The sequence below is a fragment of the Amphibalanus amphitrite genome, unplaced genomic scaffold, assembly GCF_019059575.1.
Source record: "Amphibalanus amphitrite isolate SeventyFive unplaced genomic scaffold, NRLGWU_Aamphi_draft 001779F_arrow, whole genome shotgun sequence".
Classification (NCBI taxonomy): domain Eukaryota; kingdom Metazoa; phylum Arthropoda; class Thecostraca; order Balanomorpha; family Balanidae; genus Amphibalanus; species Amphibalanus amphitrite.
In genome coordinates, this window is record NW_024883272.1 from 21,107 (window position 1) to 40,950 (window position 19,844).

General features: G+C 48.6%; 1 protein-coding gene across 5 annotated transcripts; it reads left to right on the forward strand.

The window, feature by feature from the left end:
• Positions 1–264: 264 nt before the first annotated feature.
• On the forward strand, positions 265–16,874 carry LOC122375119 (protein arginine N-methyltransferase 7-like). Of its 5 annotated transcripts, none has more exons than XM_043354319.1 (13): positions 300–367; positions 548–942; positions 1,797–2,095; positions 2,983–3,132; positions 3,469–3,690; positions 4,225–4,442; positions 4,867–4,996; positions 5,295–5,503; positions 5,856–6,032; positions 6,403–6,685; positions 14,484–14,606; positions 15,114–15,268; positions 16,066–16,874. In XM_043354319.1, exons 3-13 carry the CDS (start codon positions 1,922–1,924, stop codon positions 16,322–16,324), a joined length of 2,100 nt encoding a protein of 699 aa, XP_043210254.1. In that variant the 5' UTR covers positions 300–367; positions 548–942; positions 1,797–1,921; the 3' UTR covers positions 16,325–16,874. The 5 variants fall into 5 exon arrangements, with proteins under 5 accessions (XP_043210255.1, XP_043210254.1, XP_043210252.1 ...); XM_043354317.1 differs by having other exon boundaries at positions 312–367; positions 548–619; XM_043354322.1 differs by lacking the exon at positions 300–367 and adding an exon at positions 371–405 and having other exon boundaries at positions 548–619.
• The last annotated feature ends 2,970 nt before the right edge of the window (positions 16,875–19,844 follow it).

Consider the following 19,844-nt stretch of genomic DNA (forward strand, 5'->3'; position numbering starts at 1 on the left):
AACTTTCACAGAGAAACTTTCGCACATTTTTCCTTCAATGATTTTCCTAAACCATCGAAAATATTTTGCTTATTGCTGCCTATGACTGGACTTGAGAAAAAAATAAATTTGAAAAAAAAAAAACATTTTCACAAACAGGAAAAAGGCCAGAGCAACAATTTGATTTCAACACACTCCAAACCCCTAATGTCTGAGCCGCGTATGAAGTTTTCCCTTCGTAGCTGTCCTAACGGAAACCATATCCTTACAAGTTGCTAGGCAACTGGGTCGGAAACTGACACATGCCCTAAAACAGACACATGCCCTAAAATTTTCAAAGCTTGAAATTGAAATGGGAGGAATGTGATATTTATCACATGGCCGGAAGGTTGTATTTTCGTATTGTGGAGTTCTCTATATACCGTGGTGGGCTAGATTCATTTCTCGTGAGGAGGAGAGTCCTGGGCTCTTGACTGATGAGACTGGCAATGCTTACTAAAATTATTGCACAGTAGTACTACTGTTATCTGTGTTCTAAGTAATTCCTTTTTCTGTCTTCAATTTTCAGGTGTAAATCTTCATCACAGTTCATTCTATCAATTTTTCAGGTTCTTTGGCATTTGCCACACATTTTGACTAGGTACATCATGTTTCCACAAAATACAAATGTTTTGAGTAGTAATAGACAAATATATATATTGAGACGGGTTATACAGCACATTGGGTGGACGCGTTTCGTCTAAATGACTTTTTCGACACCCTCTCGGAAATTAAAACAATACAAACACACAAGAATAAAACTAGCACAGCAGTCTCACACTCTGTTGAAATACAGCATGCTAAGAATGCGCATTACTACAAATGATAACCTTCGATAAAAACTATTTGTCGGTACACAGCTACTGTTACATAATCATCGACGAGAATAGAAATAAAAATAGCACACTTATAACGACTCGAACGGTAAGTTTTTTAAGTCAAGTTTTTAATGCTGAACACTGCTGCTGATTTTGCCCACTTAATAAACCCTACCCTGGTATTGATCGTATCGTTCGTTGTAATAAATGCCGCTTCGGTCGCTCTCCGACATCCCTTGTTCCCACAATTCGCTAACACTTTTGCCCCGTCCCAATTTGGCAAATGACTAGTGGAATGTGAGTGAACAACAAAGGCACTGTGGTCGGCGTCGTTTCGTATGTCTCGCTTGTGCTCTTTTAATCGTGTTTGGATTCCCCTACCAGTTTCTCCAATATAAGATTTGTCGCAGTTACCACACGGTACCTGATAAACTACGCTAAGTTCTCTATTTCTAGAAGTTTTCTTTTGAGTTAACTCACCTATCTTCTTTCCAGTGGTCAGTGCCACCTTGAAGCCTGTAGTTTCGAGTTTCTGAGTGATGCTTTCGGCTACTTTTGAGTTCGGTATTGAAATAAATCGTGTGTCTTTCTTTCGAGCTGTTTCGTTCCTCGTTTTGTTTCGAATGTCTAAAGCCTTCTTTTTCAAACGAATGAGAAGACGAAACGCGTCCACCCAATGTGCTGTGTAACCCGTCTCAATACAAATGTTTTTTTTTCCACAACGACAACCATTTATGTCTAGATCTTTGCCAATGTTGTCGGTGAATCTTTGCACACAAGTTATCATCTGTCCAATCTCTCCATGATTAACTCTTAATTATTCATTCATATTTCTTTTATTAGCTTTGCCGTCAATCAGTATGTTTGGGACATAATAGATAATTTGTAAGGCATGTTTTGCTATCTTGCTACATGTGCTGGGCAATTCACAACTTTTTAAAAGCTTTTTTCCTTCTCCAGGTAGGTAATCTACTACAACAGCATCAGAACTTGGAAGCCACGCTGCCTCTGTGAGCTGCAGCCAGTTACTCCGCTGCAGAGAGCAGGAGTGGTGTGAACCGGTCCTTAGCTGCCACCAGAAGCGGATGCGCGTGGCGCCGCTGCTGGTATCAGCGGTTCGGCGTGGTATGAGCGTGTTCACACAGCGCGTAAACCCCGTGACGGGCGTCGTGGACTGGGAGATGCAGCCCGAAACGTACGACTACCAGCAGGAGGTGGCCCGCTCGGCGTACGCCGATATGCTGCACGACACCGAGCGGGTGAGTCGGCCGCATTCGGCATTGCAGGGCGCTGGGGGGGGGGGGGGAGTTTACCGGCAGAAAGGAAGTTAACCGGCAAGAGACTAGAAGTCAGATGTTAAGAGTTGTTGGGAATTAATCGTAGTATGGCATTAAATTTAAGGCACTGTATGTAATACCTAGGTAGTTTATTTTCAAATGAACAATTGTAAGTTGTAAACAGATCAGCATAAAAAGCTGCATTTATAATACAGGGTGACACAAAAAAAAAAAACGGTCATCACCAAAATTCGAATAACTTCGGAAGTTTTATTCAAATCATCACCAAACTTCGGCCACTTTAGGTCACACCTATGTAGCAGACATCCACCAAGTTTCAAGTCTTCATTACGAATACTTTTAGTACAGTGTGTGTTTTACGGACGCTCCACAATGTGCTCCAGGTGAGCGCCCCGGCGCTGCAGGGCGTAGGCACACCTGCATCCGGCGGGCAAAGTTGTCGATAACCCGATAAGAATAACGTTTCAGGGGTAGCACACCCCCTGAGCACTGTCTCCAGAGGCCATTGCACTCTGTAAAGTGCACAGCCATCGGGTTATCGACAACTTTGCCCGCCGGATGCAAGTGTGCCTACGCCCTGCAACGCCGTGGCGCTCACCTGGATGGAGCACATTGTGGAGCGTCAGTAAAACACACACTGTACTAAAAGTAATCGTAGTGAAGACTTGAAACTTGGTGGATGTATGCTACATGGGTGTGACCTTAAGTGGCCGAAGTTTGGTGATGATCTGAATAAAACTTCCGAAGTTAGGTATTCGAAATTTGGTGATGACCGTTTTTTTGTGTCACCCTGTACCACAGTTACGTTCGTCTTCTCTCCTATTATTATTTTTATTCCGTTTTTTCAGAACCAAAAGTACGAGCAGGGTCTGAAGGCGGCTGTTACGGCGTTGCGCGCGGCCGGCCGGCCCGTCCATGTGCTGGACATTGGTACTGGCACCGGACTCCTCTCAATGATGGCGTGTCGCCTGGGAGCCGACTCGGTCACCGCCTGCGAGGTAAGGTAGCCCCGGAGAATGTTCGCGTGGGGCTCATCGGTCTGTTGGACGCCGTTAGTCGGTGATCTCTCATCAATCTTGTCAACAGAGATGATATTTGTTGATCTATGCATCATTGTCCTTGTATTCTAAATTAGAAGTTAGCGTGTGTTAACGATGTTTAAGCTTCATCATTTATGATGATCAGACTTTTTTCGTCCCTGTTTGTATGTTTACGACTTACGGTTCAAATTATCACTTATTACTTATCACTGGTTCAATCTAGAACCTGACTGTCCCCGCCCTGCCAACCCAGTGGCACGGACCTGTCCCTGACTCCGTTCCCTGTGCCCGCAGGCGTTCCGACCGATGGCCGAGTGTGCCGGCCGCATCCTGGCGCAGAACGGTCTCTCGGAGCGCGTGCACCTGGTGCCCAAACGGTCCACCGAGCTGACTGTGGGGCCCGAGGGAGACCTGTCCCGCCGCTGTAACCTGCTGGTGACCGAGGTGTTTGACACGGAGCTTATCGGAGAGGGCGGCTTGCAGACGTTCAAACACGCCCACCAGCATCTGCTCGAGGTGAGATACACGATTGTGTGAGAATGTGCTCCTGCTGAACGGCACATGCTCGGGTGAGCCTGTTATGGCCGGGGAAACACAATCGTCTTGCTTATGAGAGAGTGAGGCTCATGATTGTTGCCTGATTTTGCGAGGGGTTGAGACGATCTGCTGACTTTGTGGGGGATTGAAGTACATTATCATCGGAACCTGTGAAGAATGTTTACTATTCACTGGTCGCGCCTACTCTGTTGGTGTATGTTGCATTGAGTCCCTGTCCCCTCTCCGTTCCCCCAGCCGGGCTGTCTGGTGGTACCCTCGTCAGCAGTGGTGTACGCCCAGGTGGTACAGTTGAGACCTCACTGACCCCCCCTCTCCCCCAGCCGGGCTGTCTGGTGGTGCCCTCGTCAGCAGTGGTGTACGCCCAGGTGGTACAGTTGAGACCTCACTGACCCCCCCTCTCCCCCAGCCGGGCAGTCTGGTGGTGCCCTCGTCAGCAGTGGTGTACGCCCAGGTGGTACAGTTGGGACCTCACTGACTCCCCCTCTCCCCCAGCCGGGCAGTCTGGTGGTGCCCTCGTCAGCAGTGGTGTACGCTCAGGTGGTGCAGTCGGCCGCCGTGCGCCGCTGGAGTCGCTTCTCTCCTCTGGGCTCACTACACGTGCCGGATGACGTGTCCGAGTGCCACGGCGCGGCGGCCGTACACGACCTGCAGCTGAGCCAACTGAGCAGCTCAGACTTCACGGCGCTCTCACAGCCGGTGCCCGTGTTCGGGTGGGTGACGGCGGCGACTGGGGACTAGGCAATGGACAGAATATGGGTTCATAGGGCTTACGCTGCAAGTTAGAACATAGCTAGACTCGTATAGGTTTTATATTGGGTCGAATGCGCTCTTAATCTGTCTTTGCAAAAGGGGAGGAATCTTGCATCAGTCTCGCTGTCTTCTCTTCCATCTTTGGCGAAGTCAACTAGAAGCTTTTTGGTCATTTGTCGTCCTGTAATTTAAAAACATTAAACGACACTTCTCGTTTTTGTCGAGGAGTTATATGCGAGATAAATCAGACTTGTGTACCAAACAGTTGGGTTCATTTGCCTGTTGATAAATTGCTCACTTTCTGCGATACGTGATTCAGTTGGCCTCAGGCGTGTCTATTCCGACCGACACTGACCATTCTTCTCACCCTGACCGGTGGCACAGTTTCGACTGGACCAACCGGACGCCGATCGTGTTCGACCGGACATCGGTGGCGCGCGTGGAGGCCGTCAACTCTGGCACCGCACATGCCGTCTTCATGTGGTGGGACATCACCATGGACCCGGCCGGAGAGGTGGGTGAAATCGTGGGGATCCGCTTGAGGCGAGCTTCTGCTGTTCGAGAACAGCACCATCTCATTAATATGATGCGTTGCTCTCTTCTAGAATCTAAACCAAGCCGTGCTCCGTGCTCGATTCTTAAAGCTAGGCTGCTGCTTGCTACTCAACTGACCCGTAATTCTGACTAGTCGCAGTATTTACCTATGTTTATCCCACCAAACTACCAAAAACTGACCTCTCTACCGAATGTCAGCAGGGATAGTGCCCCCTAACCATGTCCCATCTGACCCCTCCTCCCCTCTGAACTCTCAGGTGCTGCTGTCGTGCGCGCCCTACTGGGCCCACCCGGACACTCAGGGGCGCACGGGCAGCGGGCCGGAGGACATACCGTGGCGCGATCACTGGATGCAGGCGGTCTACTACCTGCCGAGAGAGGTGCGCCTGCGCAGGAGAGACGAGTTTAACCTGGTCTCGTCGCACGACGAGTACAGCCTCTGGTTCTCCGTCAACGATAGCGAGGAGTGAGTGGGAGGAGGGTGGGTGGAGTATGTGAAAAGAGGGATCGTACCAAGGCCCATCTAATGACTGTGCGATGTACATATACTTTCACATAAACGTTATTGAAGGAGAAAACAATAAAATAGCCAAAAGTAGGACCTTTTCAAGGCAGGCAGGGGAATGAAGGAGAAATGATGTAGCCTTTTCACTTCACTTTGTAGTATGTAGTAGGTACTTCCGCCTGTCACTGCGTGTGCATGTTATGATATATTTTGATTGCATTCATTGATTTTATATCTTACTTTGACAAAGCTGATCTTCGCCGATCAAGCGATGAACATTATTGAACCACTAACCGTACCACTCTACCGGCAGCGTACCAGTGCCGGGCGAGGTCAGTGACCCGGCACCCATCTGCCTCTGCGGCCTCCACGTGACCGTCAGCCGGACCCGCGCGGGTGCCATGAACGACCCGCGGCGCCACCAATTATACACGGCCGCCCTAGAGCAGGCCATCACGCCCGGCTGCTCCGTGATGGTCATTTCGGACGCGTGAGTTACGCCCAGACAACGTGTTTTAAAGTTAGTCGACAATATTTTTGCAGTGTTGTGTCACATTAGTCGAACCAAAAGGAATGCGTGAGAAATTGGCTATCGTATTGTGCCTTGAACTACCTGTTGATGTATGAGTGTCATGTTCTCAACGACACTTGCCTGTGAAATGTGAGAAGTGTAAAGTTTAGCCTGATTCGAGTTGCGGCGTGTTATGGAGGTATATCACTCCCATTGCACAATATTTTGAGTCCTCATCACAAATTGAGTAACCAACCCTTCGCCATTTAACCGCACCACCTCTGACGTCAATAACTGAACATCCACGGGCTGCATGTCCCCCAGTGACCATCCAGATGCCCCTCCCCAGGTGTATATACGCCGTGCTCGCCGCTCAGCTGGGCGCCGGTCGGGTCTACGTCCTCGAATCGAGTCGCATCACGCGCCGAGCGCTGGAGATGTACTGTCGGGACAACGACGCCGACGATATAGTGCAGTTTGTCGACCCGGAGTCGGTACAGACGACGGTAACCCAGCCTGTGGATGTACTGTTTGGGGAGCCGTTCTTCTACGGTTCGGTGTTGCCGTGGCATGATCTGCACTTCTGGTACCGGGCACGGCAGCTGGACGGCCTGTGCTCAGAGAAAACACGGGTAAGGGCGAGCGAGGGTGTGAGTGGGAGGGTATTACTATGTGTGATGTGGAAATAGGACAGTGTAAAATTTTTCCGGTATTAGCCTGGAAAATCACAGTTAATGAAATCTGCTAATTTTTCATCCTGGCTCATAATTTTCATCTTTCAACACAAATGCACCAAATCCTTATTCAAATCGGTTAAAATGTCCCAAAATAATGTTAGAAGGTTAAAAACTGCACCTATCATGAAAACCACAAAAAATATACATGATAAATTATACGCACCTTCCTTTCCAATCAGCAATGATAGTAATGACACATGGAAATATCTCAGCACAGTGTATGTATCATGCGCTTCGTGATTGCCTCGATTAAAAAAAGAAACAGAACAATAAAAAGGTGTAGGTAAGTGCAGATAAATACACTCGATAATACAATATTATCAATCAAATAATGTCTAAAAATTAAAATTAAATTAATTTATTGCTTTTGTATAAACATTCCCTGAAGAATTGCATTAAACTAGTTCTACAACTGAATGATGAAATTAGGATGAAAAAGCATTAAAAAGGCCAGGCTGAGGATGACATTTGCCAGGTAACCGCGGGGATCTCTCACGCCTTCATGAAGTTTCCAAATCATCTGCTGTTTGGATTAGCATGTTAAATGGATCGTTCTCCATGTTTGCTGAAGATATAATCGAAAAATATTGAATATTAGGGAAATTATAGCTGTTTTCTTACAGAGTGTCCGAGGATGAAAAATTCTTCGATTTTTAGTCACCAGTCGAGAATGCTTGTAGGGAGTCTAGTCAATATTTTTATGACTGTAATGCATTTTTTAGAAGATAAGACACTGGACTTCGTTATAAGATACATACAAACTCTTAGATTGCTGTTGATATAAAAATATTGCCTTTCGAAAATGAACAAAAATTTCATCCTCGGACTGGTGTCCAGGCTGCAACATGGACGCAAGCTATCTCATGATTTGATGAAAGATGTGGCAAATACTATACATATGTGACAGCCTCGATCATTTTTGAACTGTGTGGTGCAAGTTTCTTCCGATTTGATGCCATGCAGGCTGGGTAATGTCTCGAGGGAAATTGCACCTCTTACGGTGTCGGGGGCCGAGTTCGGTTTAATGCAACGCAATTATTTAGTAGCCGCATTTGCTGGCGCCAGCGTGACAAACTACGGCGCAAACAACGCGTCGCGTACGTCTGTCAAACTAGCAGCGAGCAGCGAGCAGCGAGTCCAGCAGCGAGAAACGGGCCATCCCGATTTAGCCGAAATTTGGCTCACAGAGCCTTCTCAGCACGCTGATTCCGAAAATCATGGTCTCTAGGGTGGAAATATTGACCGTTCTCGAGATAGAACCCTCTAAAGTTCTTACCATCCATGACCGGGCCATCCCGATTTGGCTGAAAATTGGCTCACAGAGCCTTCTCAGCACGCTGATTCCGAAAATCATGGTCTCTAGGGTGGAAATATTGACCATTCTCGAGATAGAACCCTCTAATATTCTTACCATCCATGACCGGGCCATCCCGATTTGGCTGAAAATTGGCTCACAGAGCCTTCTCAGCACGCTGATTCCGAAAATCATGGTCTCTAGGGTGGAAATATTGACCGTTCTCGAGATAGAACCCTCGCAGCGAGTCCAGCAGCGAGAAACGGGCCATCCCGATTTAGCTGAAATTTGGCTCACAGAGCCTTCTCAGCACGCTGATTCCGAAAATCATGGTCTCTAGGGTGGAAATATTGACCGTTCTCGAGATAGAACCCTCTAAAGTTCTTACCATCCATGACCGGGCCATCCCGATTTGGCTGAAAATTGGCTCACAGAGCCTTCTCAGCACGCTGATTCCGAAAATCATGGTCTCTAGGGTGGAAATATTGACCATTCTCGAGATAGAACCCTCTAAAGTTCTTACCATCCATGACCGGGCCATCCCGATTTGGCTGAAAATTGGCTCACAGAGCCTTCTCAGCACGCTGATTCCGAAAATCATGGTCTCTAGGGTGGAAATATTGACCGTTCTCGAGATAGAACCCTCTAAAGTTCTTACCACCCATGACCGGGCCATCCCGATTTGGCTGAAAATTGGCTCACAGAGCCTTCTCAGCACGCTGATTCCGAAAATCATGGTCTCTTGGGTGGAAATATTGACCGTTCTCGAGATAGAACCCTCGCAGCGAGTCCAGCAGCGAGAAACGGGCCATCCCGATTTAGCTGAAATTTGGCTCACAGAGCCTTCTCAGCACGCTGATTCCGAAAATCATGGTCTCTAGGGTGGAAATCTTGACCGTTCTCGAGATAGAACCCTCTAAAGTTCTTACCACCCATGACCGGGCCATCCCGATTTGGCTGAAAATTGGCTCACAGAGCCTTCTCAGCACGCTGATTCCGAAAATTATGGTCTCTAGTGTGGAAATATTGACCGTTCTCGAGATAGAACCCTCGCAGCGAGTCCAGCAGCGAGAAACGGGCCATCCCGATTTAGCTGAAATTTGGCTTACAGAGCCTTCTCAGCACGCTGATTCCGAAAATCATGGTCTCTAGGGTGGAAATATTGACCGTTCTCGAGATAGAACCCTCTAAAGTTCTTACCATCCATGACCGGGCCATCCCGATTTGGCTGAAAATTGGCTCACAGAGCCTTCTCAGCACGCTGATTCCGAAAATCATGGTCTCTAGGGTGGAAATATTGACCATTCTCGAGATAGAACCCTCTAAAGTTCTTACCATCCATGACCGGGCCATCCCGATTTGGCTGAAAATTGGCTCACAGAGCCTTCTCAGCACGCTGATTCCGAAAACCATGGTCTCTAGGGTGGAAATATTGACCGTTCTCGAGATAGAACCCTCGCAGCGAGTCCAGCAGCGAGAAACGGGCCATCCCGATTTAGCTGAAATTTGGCTCACAGAGCCTTCTCAGCACGCTGATTCCGAAAATCATGGTCTCTAGGGTGGAAATATTGACCGTTCTCGAGATAGAACCCTCTAAAGTTCTTACCATCCATGACCGGGCCATCCCGATTTGGCTGAAAATTGGCTCACAGAGCCTTCTCAGCACGCTGATTCCGAAAATCATGGTCTCTAGGGTGGACATATTGACCATTCTCGAGATAGAACCCTCTAAAGTTCTTACCATCCATGACCGGGCCATCCCGATTTGGCTGAAAATTGGCTCACAGAGCCTTCTCAGCACGCTGATTCCGAAAATCATGGTCTCTAGGGTGGAAATATTGACCGTTCTCGAGATAGAACCCTCTAAAGTTCTTACCACCCATGACCGGGCCATCCCGATTTGGCTGAAAATTGGCTCACAGAGCCTTCTCAGCACGCTGATTCCGAAAATCATGGTCTCTTGGGTGGAAATATTGACCGTTCTCGAGATAGAACCCTCGCAGCGAGTCCAGCAGCGAGAAACGGGCCATCCCGATTTAGCTGAAATTTGGCTTACAGAGCCTTCTCAGCACGCTGATTCCGAAAATCATGGTCTCTAGGGTGGAAATATTGACCGTTCTCGAGATAGAACCCTCTAAAGTTCTTACCATCCATGACCGGGCCATCCCGATTTGGCTGAAAATTGGCTCATAGAGCCTTCTCAGCACGCTGATTCCGAAAATCATGGTCTCTAGGGTGGAAATATTGACCATTCTCGAGATAGAACCCTCTAAAGTTCTTACCATCCATGACCGGGCCATCCCGATTTGGCTGAAAATTGGCTCACAGAGCCTTCTCAGCACGCTGATTCCGAAAATCATGGTCTCTAGGGTGGAAATACTGACCGTTCTCGAGATAGAACCCTCTAAAGTTCTTACCATCCTTGACCGGGCCATCCCGATTTGGCTGAAAATTGGCTCACAGAGCCTTCTCAGCACGCTGATTCCAAAAATCATGGTCTCTAGGGTGGAAATACTGACCGTTCTCGAGATAGAACCCTCTAAAGTTCTTACCATCCATGACCGGGCCATCCCGATTTGGCTGAAAATTAGCTCACAGAGCCTTCTCAGCACGGGTGGAAATATTGACCGTTCTCGAGATAGAACCCTCTAAAGTTCTTACCATCCATGACCGGCCCAGTAAACATGCCGACGTCGGCCCGACGTCGGCCGACGTCGGGGTGACGTCGGCAACTCGGCATCGGCATGCCGACGTCGGCCCGACGTCGGTCCAACCTCGGCACGACGTCGGCTGGATGTCGGATATGCCCGCATGTTCCGACGTCCAGCCGAGGCCCAGCCGACGTCGGGCCGACGTCGGACCGAGATAAATTGCTGAGGTCCAGCCGACGTCGGGCCGACGTCGGGGCGACGTCGGACCGACATCGGCCGCTGTTTTGACCGTTAAAATAATATAAAATACATGTTTCATGTTTCATAAAGAGCTTCTGTATTCAAAATATCCTCAGGAAACTCAAATCTTCCTCCACGCCGCAACCCCCTGATCCGGACTGGACGGGAAACTTTATCCCATTTGGGATTGCCCGTATGTAAACCGAGCTCGCCCGTAGCCGGGTGCGGTGAGTGCTTGAGGGGCTGCTCGGCCTATCCTTTGGTCAGGCTCAGCCCCGGCAACTCACCAGGGCCGGGCCCAGTTCATATAGAAAGGCCAGTCGGCAAGTGTCACTTTGCTAAAGTGCCACTTATCAAAGGGACACTTTGGGAAACGTTGGTGCAGGTGTGTAAGAGTGGCTATATGAATCCATAGTGGGGTCGCCCTTTCCAATAAGTGTCACGTAACAGCAATGGGACCAGGGACTCTATATGAACTGGACCCAGGGTGCTCGCCAAGAAGACCAATGTCTCCATCCTATGATCCTTCCGGCTCTGAAATGGTCTTGTCAGACCGAAAGGGCATAACCCAACAAAACAAACCAATTTTGTTTGCTGGCTGCGTGGTGTAGTGGTTAGCGCACTACCCTCGCGTTCGAATGACACGTGGTTCGAATCCCATCGCCGGCTGATGCTTTTGGCGTGTTGTCCCAGTAAACATGCCGACGTCGGCGACTGGGGGGCTCGAATCCCGCCGCCGGTTGATACTTTTGGCGCGTTGTCCCAATAAACATGCCGACGTCGGCCCCGTCGGTCCAACGACAAACGATCTCGTCAACCTCGGCAAACGATCTCGGCCCGACGTCGGCTCGACGTCGGCTGGACTTCGGCTGGACGTCGGAACATGCGGGCATATCCGACGTCCAGCCGATGTCGGGCCGAGGTTGGACCGACGTTTGGCCGACGTCGGGCCGAGCCTCGGCCCGACGTCGGGCCGACGTCGTCATGTTTACTGGGGGGCCATCCCGATTTGGCTGAAAATTGGCTCACAGAGCCTTCTCAGCACGCTGATTCCAAAAATTATGGTCTCTCCATATTTCCACCCTTGAGACCATGATTTTCGGAATCCCCGTGCTGAGAAGTCTCTGTGAGCCAATTTTCAGCCAAATCGGGATGGCCCGGTCATGGGTGGTAAGAACTTTAGAGGGTTCTATCTCGAGAACGGTCAATATTTCCACCCTAGAGACCATGATTTTCGGAATCAGCGTGCTGAGAAGGCTCTGTGAGCCAATTTTCAGCCAAATCGGGATGGCCCGGTCATGGGTGGTAAGAACTTTAGAGGGTTCTATCTCGAGAACGGTCCATATTTCCACCCTTGAGACCATGATTTTCGGAATCCCCGTGCTGAGAAGCCTCTGTGAGCCAATTTTCAGCCAAATCGGGATGGCCCGGTCATGGGTGGTAAGAACTTTAGAGGGTTCTATCTCGAGAACGGTCCATATTTCCACCCTAGAGACCATGATTTTCGGAATCAGCGTGCTGAGAAGGCTCTGTGAGCCAATTTTCAGCCAAATCGGGATGGCCCGGTCATGGATGGTAAGAACTTTAGAGGGTTCTATCTCGAGAACGGTCAATATTTCCACATTAGAGACCATAATTTTCGGAATCAGCGTGCTGAGAAGGCTCTGTGAGCCAATTTTCAGCCAAATCGGGATGGCCCGGTCATGGGTGGTAAGAACTTTAGAGGGTTCTATCTCGAGAACGGTCAATATTTCCACACTAGAGACCATGATTTTCGGAATCAGCGTGCTGAGAAGGCTCTGTGAGCCAATTTTCAGCCAAATCGGGATGGCCCGGTCATGGATGGTAAGAACTTTAGAGGGTTCTATCTCGAGAACGGTCAATATTTCCACCCTAGAGACCATGATTTTCGGAATCAGCGTGCTGAGAAGGCTCTGTGAGCCAATTTTCAGCCAAATCGGGATGGCCCGGTCATGGGTGGTAAGAACTTTAGAGGGTTCTATCTCGAGAACGGTCAATATTTCCACCCTAGAGACCATGATTTTCGGAATCAGCGTGCTGAGAAGGCTCTGTGAGCCAATTTTCAGCCAAATCGGGATGGCCCGGTCATGGGTGGTAAGAACTTTAGAGGGTTCTATCTCGAGAACGGTCCATATTTCCACCCTTGAGACCATGATTTTCGGAATCCCCGTGCTGAGAAGCCTCTGTGAGCCAATTTTCAGCCAAATCGGGATGGCCCGGTCATGGGTGGTAAGAACTTTAGAGGGTTCTATCTCGAGAACGGTTCATATTTCCACCCTAGAGACCATGATTTTCGGAATCAGCGTGCTGAGAAGGCTCTGTGAGCCAATTTTCAGCCAAATCGGGATGGCCCGGTCATGGATGGTAAGAACTTTAGAGGGTTCTATCTCGAGAACGGTCAATATTTCCACATTAGAGACCATAATTTTCGGAATCAGCGTGCTAAGAAGGCTCTGTGAGCCAATTTTCAGCCAAATCGGGATGGCCCGGTCATGGGTGGTAAGAACTTTAGAGGGTTCTATCTCGAGAACGGTCAATATTTCCACACTAGAGACCATGATTTTCGGAATCAGCGTGCTGAGAAGGCTCTGTGAGCCAAATTTCAGCTAAATCGGGATGGCCCGTTTCTCGCTGCTGGACTCGCTGCTCGCTGCTCGCTGCTAGTTTGACAGACGTGCGTCGCGTGCCTTCCGTTTTCAGAGAGGGTAATGATCAGGATATATATAAGCAACGTAATGATAATGCGTCGCTGGGTAGCTCTCTGAAACCTGGTAGGTATTTTTATTTTCAGAATTATTTTAGTTTTACATTGTGAAGAAGTTTTTCACCTTCAACTCGAGCACTATCCTCTCTGATCAGAGAAGATGGATCAGAACAGAAAATGGTTGCCGCCATGTACGTTTTTTATAACGATGTTTCTATGCCATCCATCATTGTGAGCTGGATAATGGTTCACACCATTTACACCGTAACGTAATTCACGTTGTCATTCTTTTCATCATAGCACCCGTTAGTGTAAAAATCATCATTGCATGTTAAGATCGGTCATTTTTTTCATCACTGACTGGTAAAAAACAAAACTTTTTTTCATCTGCACAGGTAACGGTGAAGTAAAAATTTTACACTGAAATAGGAAGTCGTGTAATGTGTATGATCTACTGGTGAGGCGACTGTATGTGTGCCACGCTCTGGTGGAAATGACAGTGTGTGAGCTGTGTTGGTGAGAGGGACGGATGGTGGGATTTCTTTGTGAATTGGTTAGATTTAACTTGGCCCATCGCAAAATTGCTTTGAAACTCAATAGATTTGAGGTTTGTAAATGGTGCATGGTGCAATTTTGAAATAATTTTATGTTTCATAGGAAAAGTAAATGGAAAACGAATGGGGCGTGGCCATTTTATGCCTCGAATTCTCAATACCGATGAGTCGATCGTTGACCACTGGCTCTATATTTGCAGCTTTAATCCCTTCCCCGCTGTTCCGGTAGACGATCCCTCACTCCGCCGAGCTGCGCTGTGTCGGTGTCGAGTACCGCGACCTCTGGAAGATCCGAGCGCCGCTCCACTCGGTCGAGGGGTTCAAAATGGACCTCTTCGATGACCTGATCGAGGTGAGCCACACGCCGACCACGCGTCGCGGTTTGGGGCTCGACTGCGTGCTGAGCTCGTGCTAATTACTGGCGTAATGAGGGCAATACGAATGCGCAGGTCATGGAACGGATTAATTCGTCGGTAATCCACGTTTTTCTTGATATGCTGCTGTGGTCTTTTCATGATTGATGTAGGTTTGTTAATTGAACTGGCTTAACTGGATTTACGGGCTAGCATTAATTGCCATGATGCTGGCTGAAGACAGACAGACTTGCCTAAAGGTCGCGGTCTTTCAGACACAGAGCTTACCTCACATCACTCCTAATGCCTCCCGTCGACATTACTTCCCGTTTCACCGGGATTATTGCCTGTCCATTTCTAGTAACTGCGACTCAGGCCGACTATAGCGGTCTGTTTTGTTAGCGGCTATGTTCCGACATCCATCACTACCCATTGTGTCTTGACGCACATCCCTATGACATCTACCTGTACCCGCTGTTGATCTGACCCACTCTCTCCCCTCCCAGTCTGCGTGTCAGGTGGCTGACAGTGAGTGCGAGCCCCACCCTCTCTGGGAGTACCCGTGCCGGGCGTTAACGGAGCCCCTATCACTGGCCACGTTTGACCTGGCTGGGGGTGCGCCGGCCGACCTACAGAGCACCACCAATATGGAGATCACAGCGTGAGTCATTGGGAGAGTGACGGGAGGACGGGGTAGAGTGACGGGGTGGGAGCGGGCAGATGGTAGTGGGACAGTTCTTGGCAGAGGTGGCGAACAGTTGGTTAGGAATCGTAGTTAACTTTGGTTGGGCCCGTGCTGTGAGCAATTAGTATTGCGAGTTTTTTTTTTCAGTAATACCTACTGCATGCTTGCAAAAAGCCTTGACGTCCAAGAACCCGTTCGTTTTCCCATGATTTGTCTGTTTGGCAGTCTGACAGTAAGTTGATTTGCACGGGCTTACGGCACACGATCGACTTTTTCTGGTGGGATTAGGCGGCTTTGTTGTCGTGTTGCGGCCGGCCGGCCGGTCGGACGGCTGCCGCCGCTCGTTACCGTAGAGCGGTGTTACCGGCTACTGTGTGGGTTTGCACGGGCCCCGCCGGCGGCTGTTGGTGCTTTGAGGGGAGATGCTTTAACACAGGCCTGGTTAGAAGTCGGTTGATGGTTTATGTTTTCTTTTTGTTATCATTCATTGCGTGGCTTGGTGGATTAAAGTTTTCATCGCCGCATTGCAAGGCTTTTAGTTATTGATTGCAATTATTGTCATGTAACGATTACGATAACTCTTTGAGCCGTAGTTTCCTTTTTCCAAAAATCACCATGAAAAGGTATGAATGGTAATCGAATTCAATGCCGTCAGCGTTCAATTTTCGTTTCTGATGGCCTGTCCTCGTAAACACAGATCAACATCACAAGCTTGTCGCTTTGTGAATATTTCCTCCCGCCGTGTGCACTAACGCCCCTTCCCCCACTGCCAGGCCCGGCTCGTGTAACGGCGTGGCGCTCTGGATGGAGTGGATTCTGGACCCGGCCGGCCAACAGCGGCTCACCACGGGGCCTCTGCAGGCGCCGCGGCCCGGCCAGCAGATCGTCTGGGACCGGTACGCCCGCCAGGCGGCCCACCTCATCAGAGAACCCCGGCCCGTGACCCCCGGCGCCGACCGTCTCCGCTGTCAGTTCAGCTTCGCCGCCAAAACGGGCGACCTGCAGGTCAAGTTCGCCGTGGAGTCAGCGTGAGGCGGTGGCGTTGTGTGGAGATGATGGTGGGTGGTCTCGGGATGGGAAGGGGATCGTTGGTGCTTGTAGAGGCTGCAGTATTCCGTGGAAGGTGTGAGGAGGAAACTCGTCAACTGTGCGTGCCTTCTGTGGTGAGTGTTGATGTACCGCTGGTGGCGCTCGTCGCGGCGGGTCCTCTGGCGAAGGTGACGCGGCCATTGGCTGAGCGTGGGACGTGCTGCCTTCTTCCGGAGTCCGCCGTGACGGTGCTACGGACCGGCGCGGCGGGTCAGAGATAACAGTCCGGCCCGGACTGAACTGAGGCCGCACCAGCCTGCGAACTCCAAGTTATACTGCATGGGCCAGTGGGACCTGAGCGGGTCCAAAGGAGCACGGGTGGCTGAAAACGATGGTGCCTGAAAAATGAATGAACCTCCCTGTGGGAGTCACGGCGCGCTACATGAAGGTGTCGTATTGTTGTCCGTTTATAAGGTAGGCTCCAGTAGCCCACTTTGTTAAAATCATGCGGTTTTATTGGTCGGTGTTTCATAAAATACATTTTCATTTGATACCTTTTAGTTTCATTAGCGTTTTTAAGATTTATGGTCTGCAATTGAGAAGTGGACGTAGCAAAGTAGGAAAAGTTGGCAGCTATGTATGGTCATTTGCAAGAATTGTGATTCATATTTTGACCACACCTTCCATGGTACACTCATTACTGGTTTGGTCTCTTGGCTTTCGTGTCTAACCACCATTCCGTGGAGCATTCCGAATCGAGGACGTAATTTAATAGCCCGCCCGAAGGCCACAGGACCCGGTGCTGCTTTGGTGCCGACTGCCGACTTATCCCGGCTTCAGTTAATCCCGTACAAGTTGCATGATCGTTAAGATTGAACGAACGATACCGCTGGCCGCCGCAAGGAACAGACGATGTAAGAATCTCTGCCGAGTCTGTCTGCAGCAGAGGGGCTCTTCGGGATACTGCCCATAGGGTTTGGCTATATTTTCCAAACCGCACGTATGTCGAATATCCCGCGCCCCGCTGGGGGGGGGGGGGCAGAATCTGCCCCCCCCTCCCGTTTTTCGCCAATAACTTCTAAACGCGTAACGCCAGCGACGTCAAACTTACAGTACCTTATCATACATCAATTTGACACGTTCCCTGAAAATTTGAGCGAAATCCGTCGGAAAATTTTTGAGAAATTTACGTTTTAGTGACGTCATGTTCGCCATTTTCGCCTCAAAAACGGCAAAATTTCAAACGCCGCTAACATCTTCATTTTTAAAGGAATCAAGACGTAACAAAAAGGTTATACGTGATTCCACTTTGTCTATCAAATGGCTATCTCGGTTTTTTGAAAATTTTGGATTTTGGTCCAAATTTGTTCAAAAAACTGACTTTTTTGGGAAAATAATTATAGAATCCAAAATTTTGAGTGTATAAAAAAAAACGGAATATATGTTAGAGAAGTGGTCTATGTGCACCTACATACCAATTTTTAGAAGAATCGGTTAAAAAAATGTGGGAGTTATTCAAAATTTTATGACGTCACGACAAACAAAAATTTTGAAAAATGATTTTTTTGGAAGTTCTAGATCTCGTACGGAATTAAAAATAGCACCATTCGATTCGCCGTGAAAAACTGCATCAGATAGACACCTTTTTATGCCTAAACAACCAACTTCAAAATTTGACCTCACTTGACCTGACCTTGACCTGACCTCGACCTGAAATTCATCCAGAGGTGGTCCATATCACTTATTGAGTGTGCCTATTGAATTCTATGAGTGAAATGACCCATAAAACATGTGTCGCACATGCCTATTTCTATATTTTGTTTTTGGTGACCTGACCTGACCTGACCTTGACCTTGACCTTTGAATGACATTGTATGCAACGAATATTGTCTTGGTAGTCTAAGAATACGTTTTGGGCAATCAGTCTCAGTCCATTCTTCGGCAACTACGGTGCAAGGCCGATACTGTAGAAACTTGCATTTTGTACCCTTGACCTGACCTTGACCTGACCTCTGACCTACTTAAGCAAAAAAATTTGGGCTCTTAAGATCCGCCTTGTTGAGAGCTTTCGATTGCCGTTTTCCCCATCTTTCTACGACCATCGGTTCGGAAGTTAGACAGGGGGGGCAGAATCTGCCCCCCCCCCCCCCCCCAGCAGGGCGCGTATGGCTGAATAGCCCAGCGGGGCACGGGATATACGATTGGGACGATTTTTATATTCTAAGCTGATTTTGATTTTACTTATATATACTACCAGTCAGCAGGCGACTGTTGATACCGTGCAGGGCCAACACTCGATTGTAGTGAGTTACATTTTATCTTCTTTCATATCGCGTTTTTCTCTACGGGGAAATATTCTATCCTCAACTAGTTAGGGAGTTGAACAGTGAGCCTTCCGACTGCGCTTTTGCTGATTAAAATTAGCTCTAAGACCAATCGACGTAATAACCCTATTAGTGGCAGGGGGGGGTTTCATCCACCCCTCAGGTTTTTCGGGAATATCTCCGAAACCGCTGAAGCTACGATGCTGAAATTTTCTGACTTTTCCTAAAACTAAATTGGGCACATTCCCTGAAAATTTCAAGTTCATAACTTTACCAGGGGCGGCTCCAGAGCACTGGGAATTGGGGGGTCCTATTCGTGAAGCGAGTCATTTGGGCGAAGATCACGATGCTGATGTATTATAACTGTATGCACCAGTTTTACGAACAGTGAATGAAAGGTATTATGTGATAACATATACAAAGTTATTGTGCATCCTCTTTTGACACGTTTTTGCTATAATAGGCGGATCCAGGCGTCCAAAAAAGGGGGGGTATGTTTTACCTCCCAACATAGGTGCCCTGACACCGCCTATGCATGACCAATACAATTGTAGTCGTTCTCTCATACGAAAATTGTAACATGACAAGACAATTACCACCCTTTTTAGAAACAGTACCAACAAAAACCTTATTTACTATACTTTTTGTGTACCCCCAATCTCAATGATCTGTATCCGCCTATGATTTTTGAAAATGCACATTTTTAGGATCCATGTGAATTCCTGGTTCATTCTCTATCGATCGGCAAAAGTTGCGTTAAGATTGGTTCAGAAACCTGGCCGTGATAAACAGTCTAAAATGTATCTGCAATTTGGCCGTTTTTACCCCCCTCTACCCCCTATTGACATTTAATTTTTATTTTTTAGAAATGTAGATCACGTTGAGCGAAATCGAATGCCGTTTGAATTTTGAAAATCGGCCCGTTAGATCTCGAGATATTAGGAAGGGGTCGTAAACAGCCCCCCCCCCCCTGCCACTAATAGGGGTAGCCAGGAGCCTGCCACTAATCGCTACCACTGTGGACAACATCAAGCAGCTACCCACACCATGACGTCACTAGAGACCGCATGCATCTTTCCAAATGCATGGCAGCCTCTTGCATCGCCTTCCGGTATTGCTGGCGTCAGCCGACCTTCTGAGTGACAGCGGGTCATAGCCGGGTGACCTGGCGGTGTGTCTGGCGCTGATGAGCAGGAACT

Excerpts from the sequence above, each read along its gene's own strand:
- LOC122375119 (XM_043354320.1), top strand. The coding sequence starts at position 1,922 with ATGCGCGTGGCGCCGCTGCTGGTATCAGCGGTTCGGCGTGGTATGAGC. Across the intron at positions 3,133-3,468 it reads ACTCGGTCACCGCCTGCGAG|GCGTTCCGACCGATGGCCGA; the intron begins GTAAGGTAGCCC and ends CTGTGCCCGCAG. Across the intron at positions 3,691-4,224 it reads CCCACCAGCATCTGCTCGAG|CCGGGCAGTCTGGTGGTGCC; the intron begins GTGAGATACACG and ends CCTCTCCCCCAG.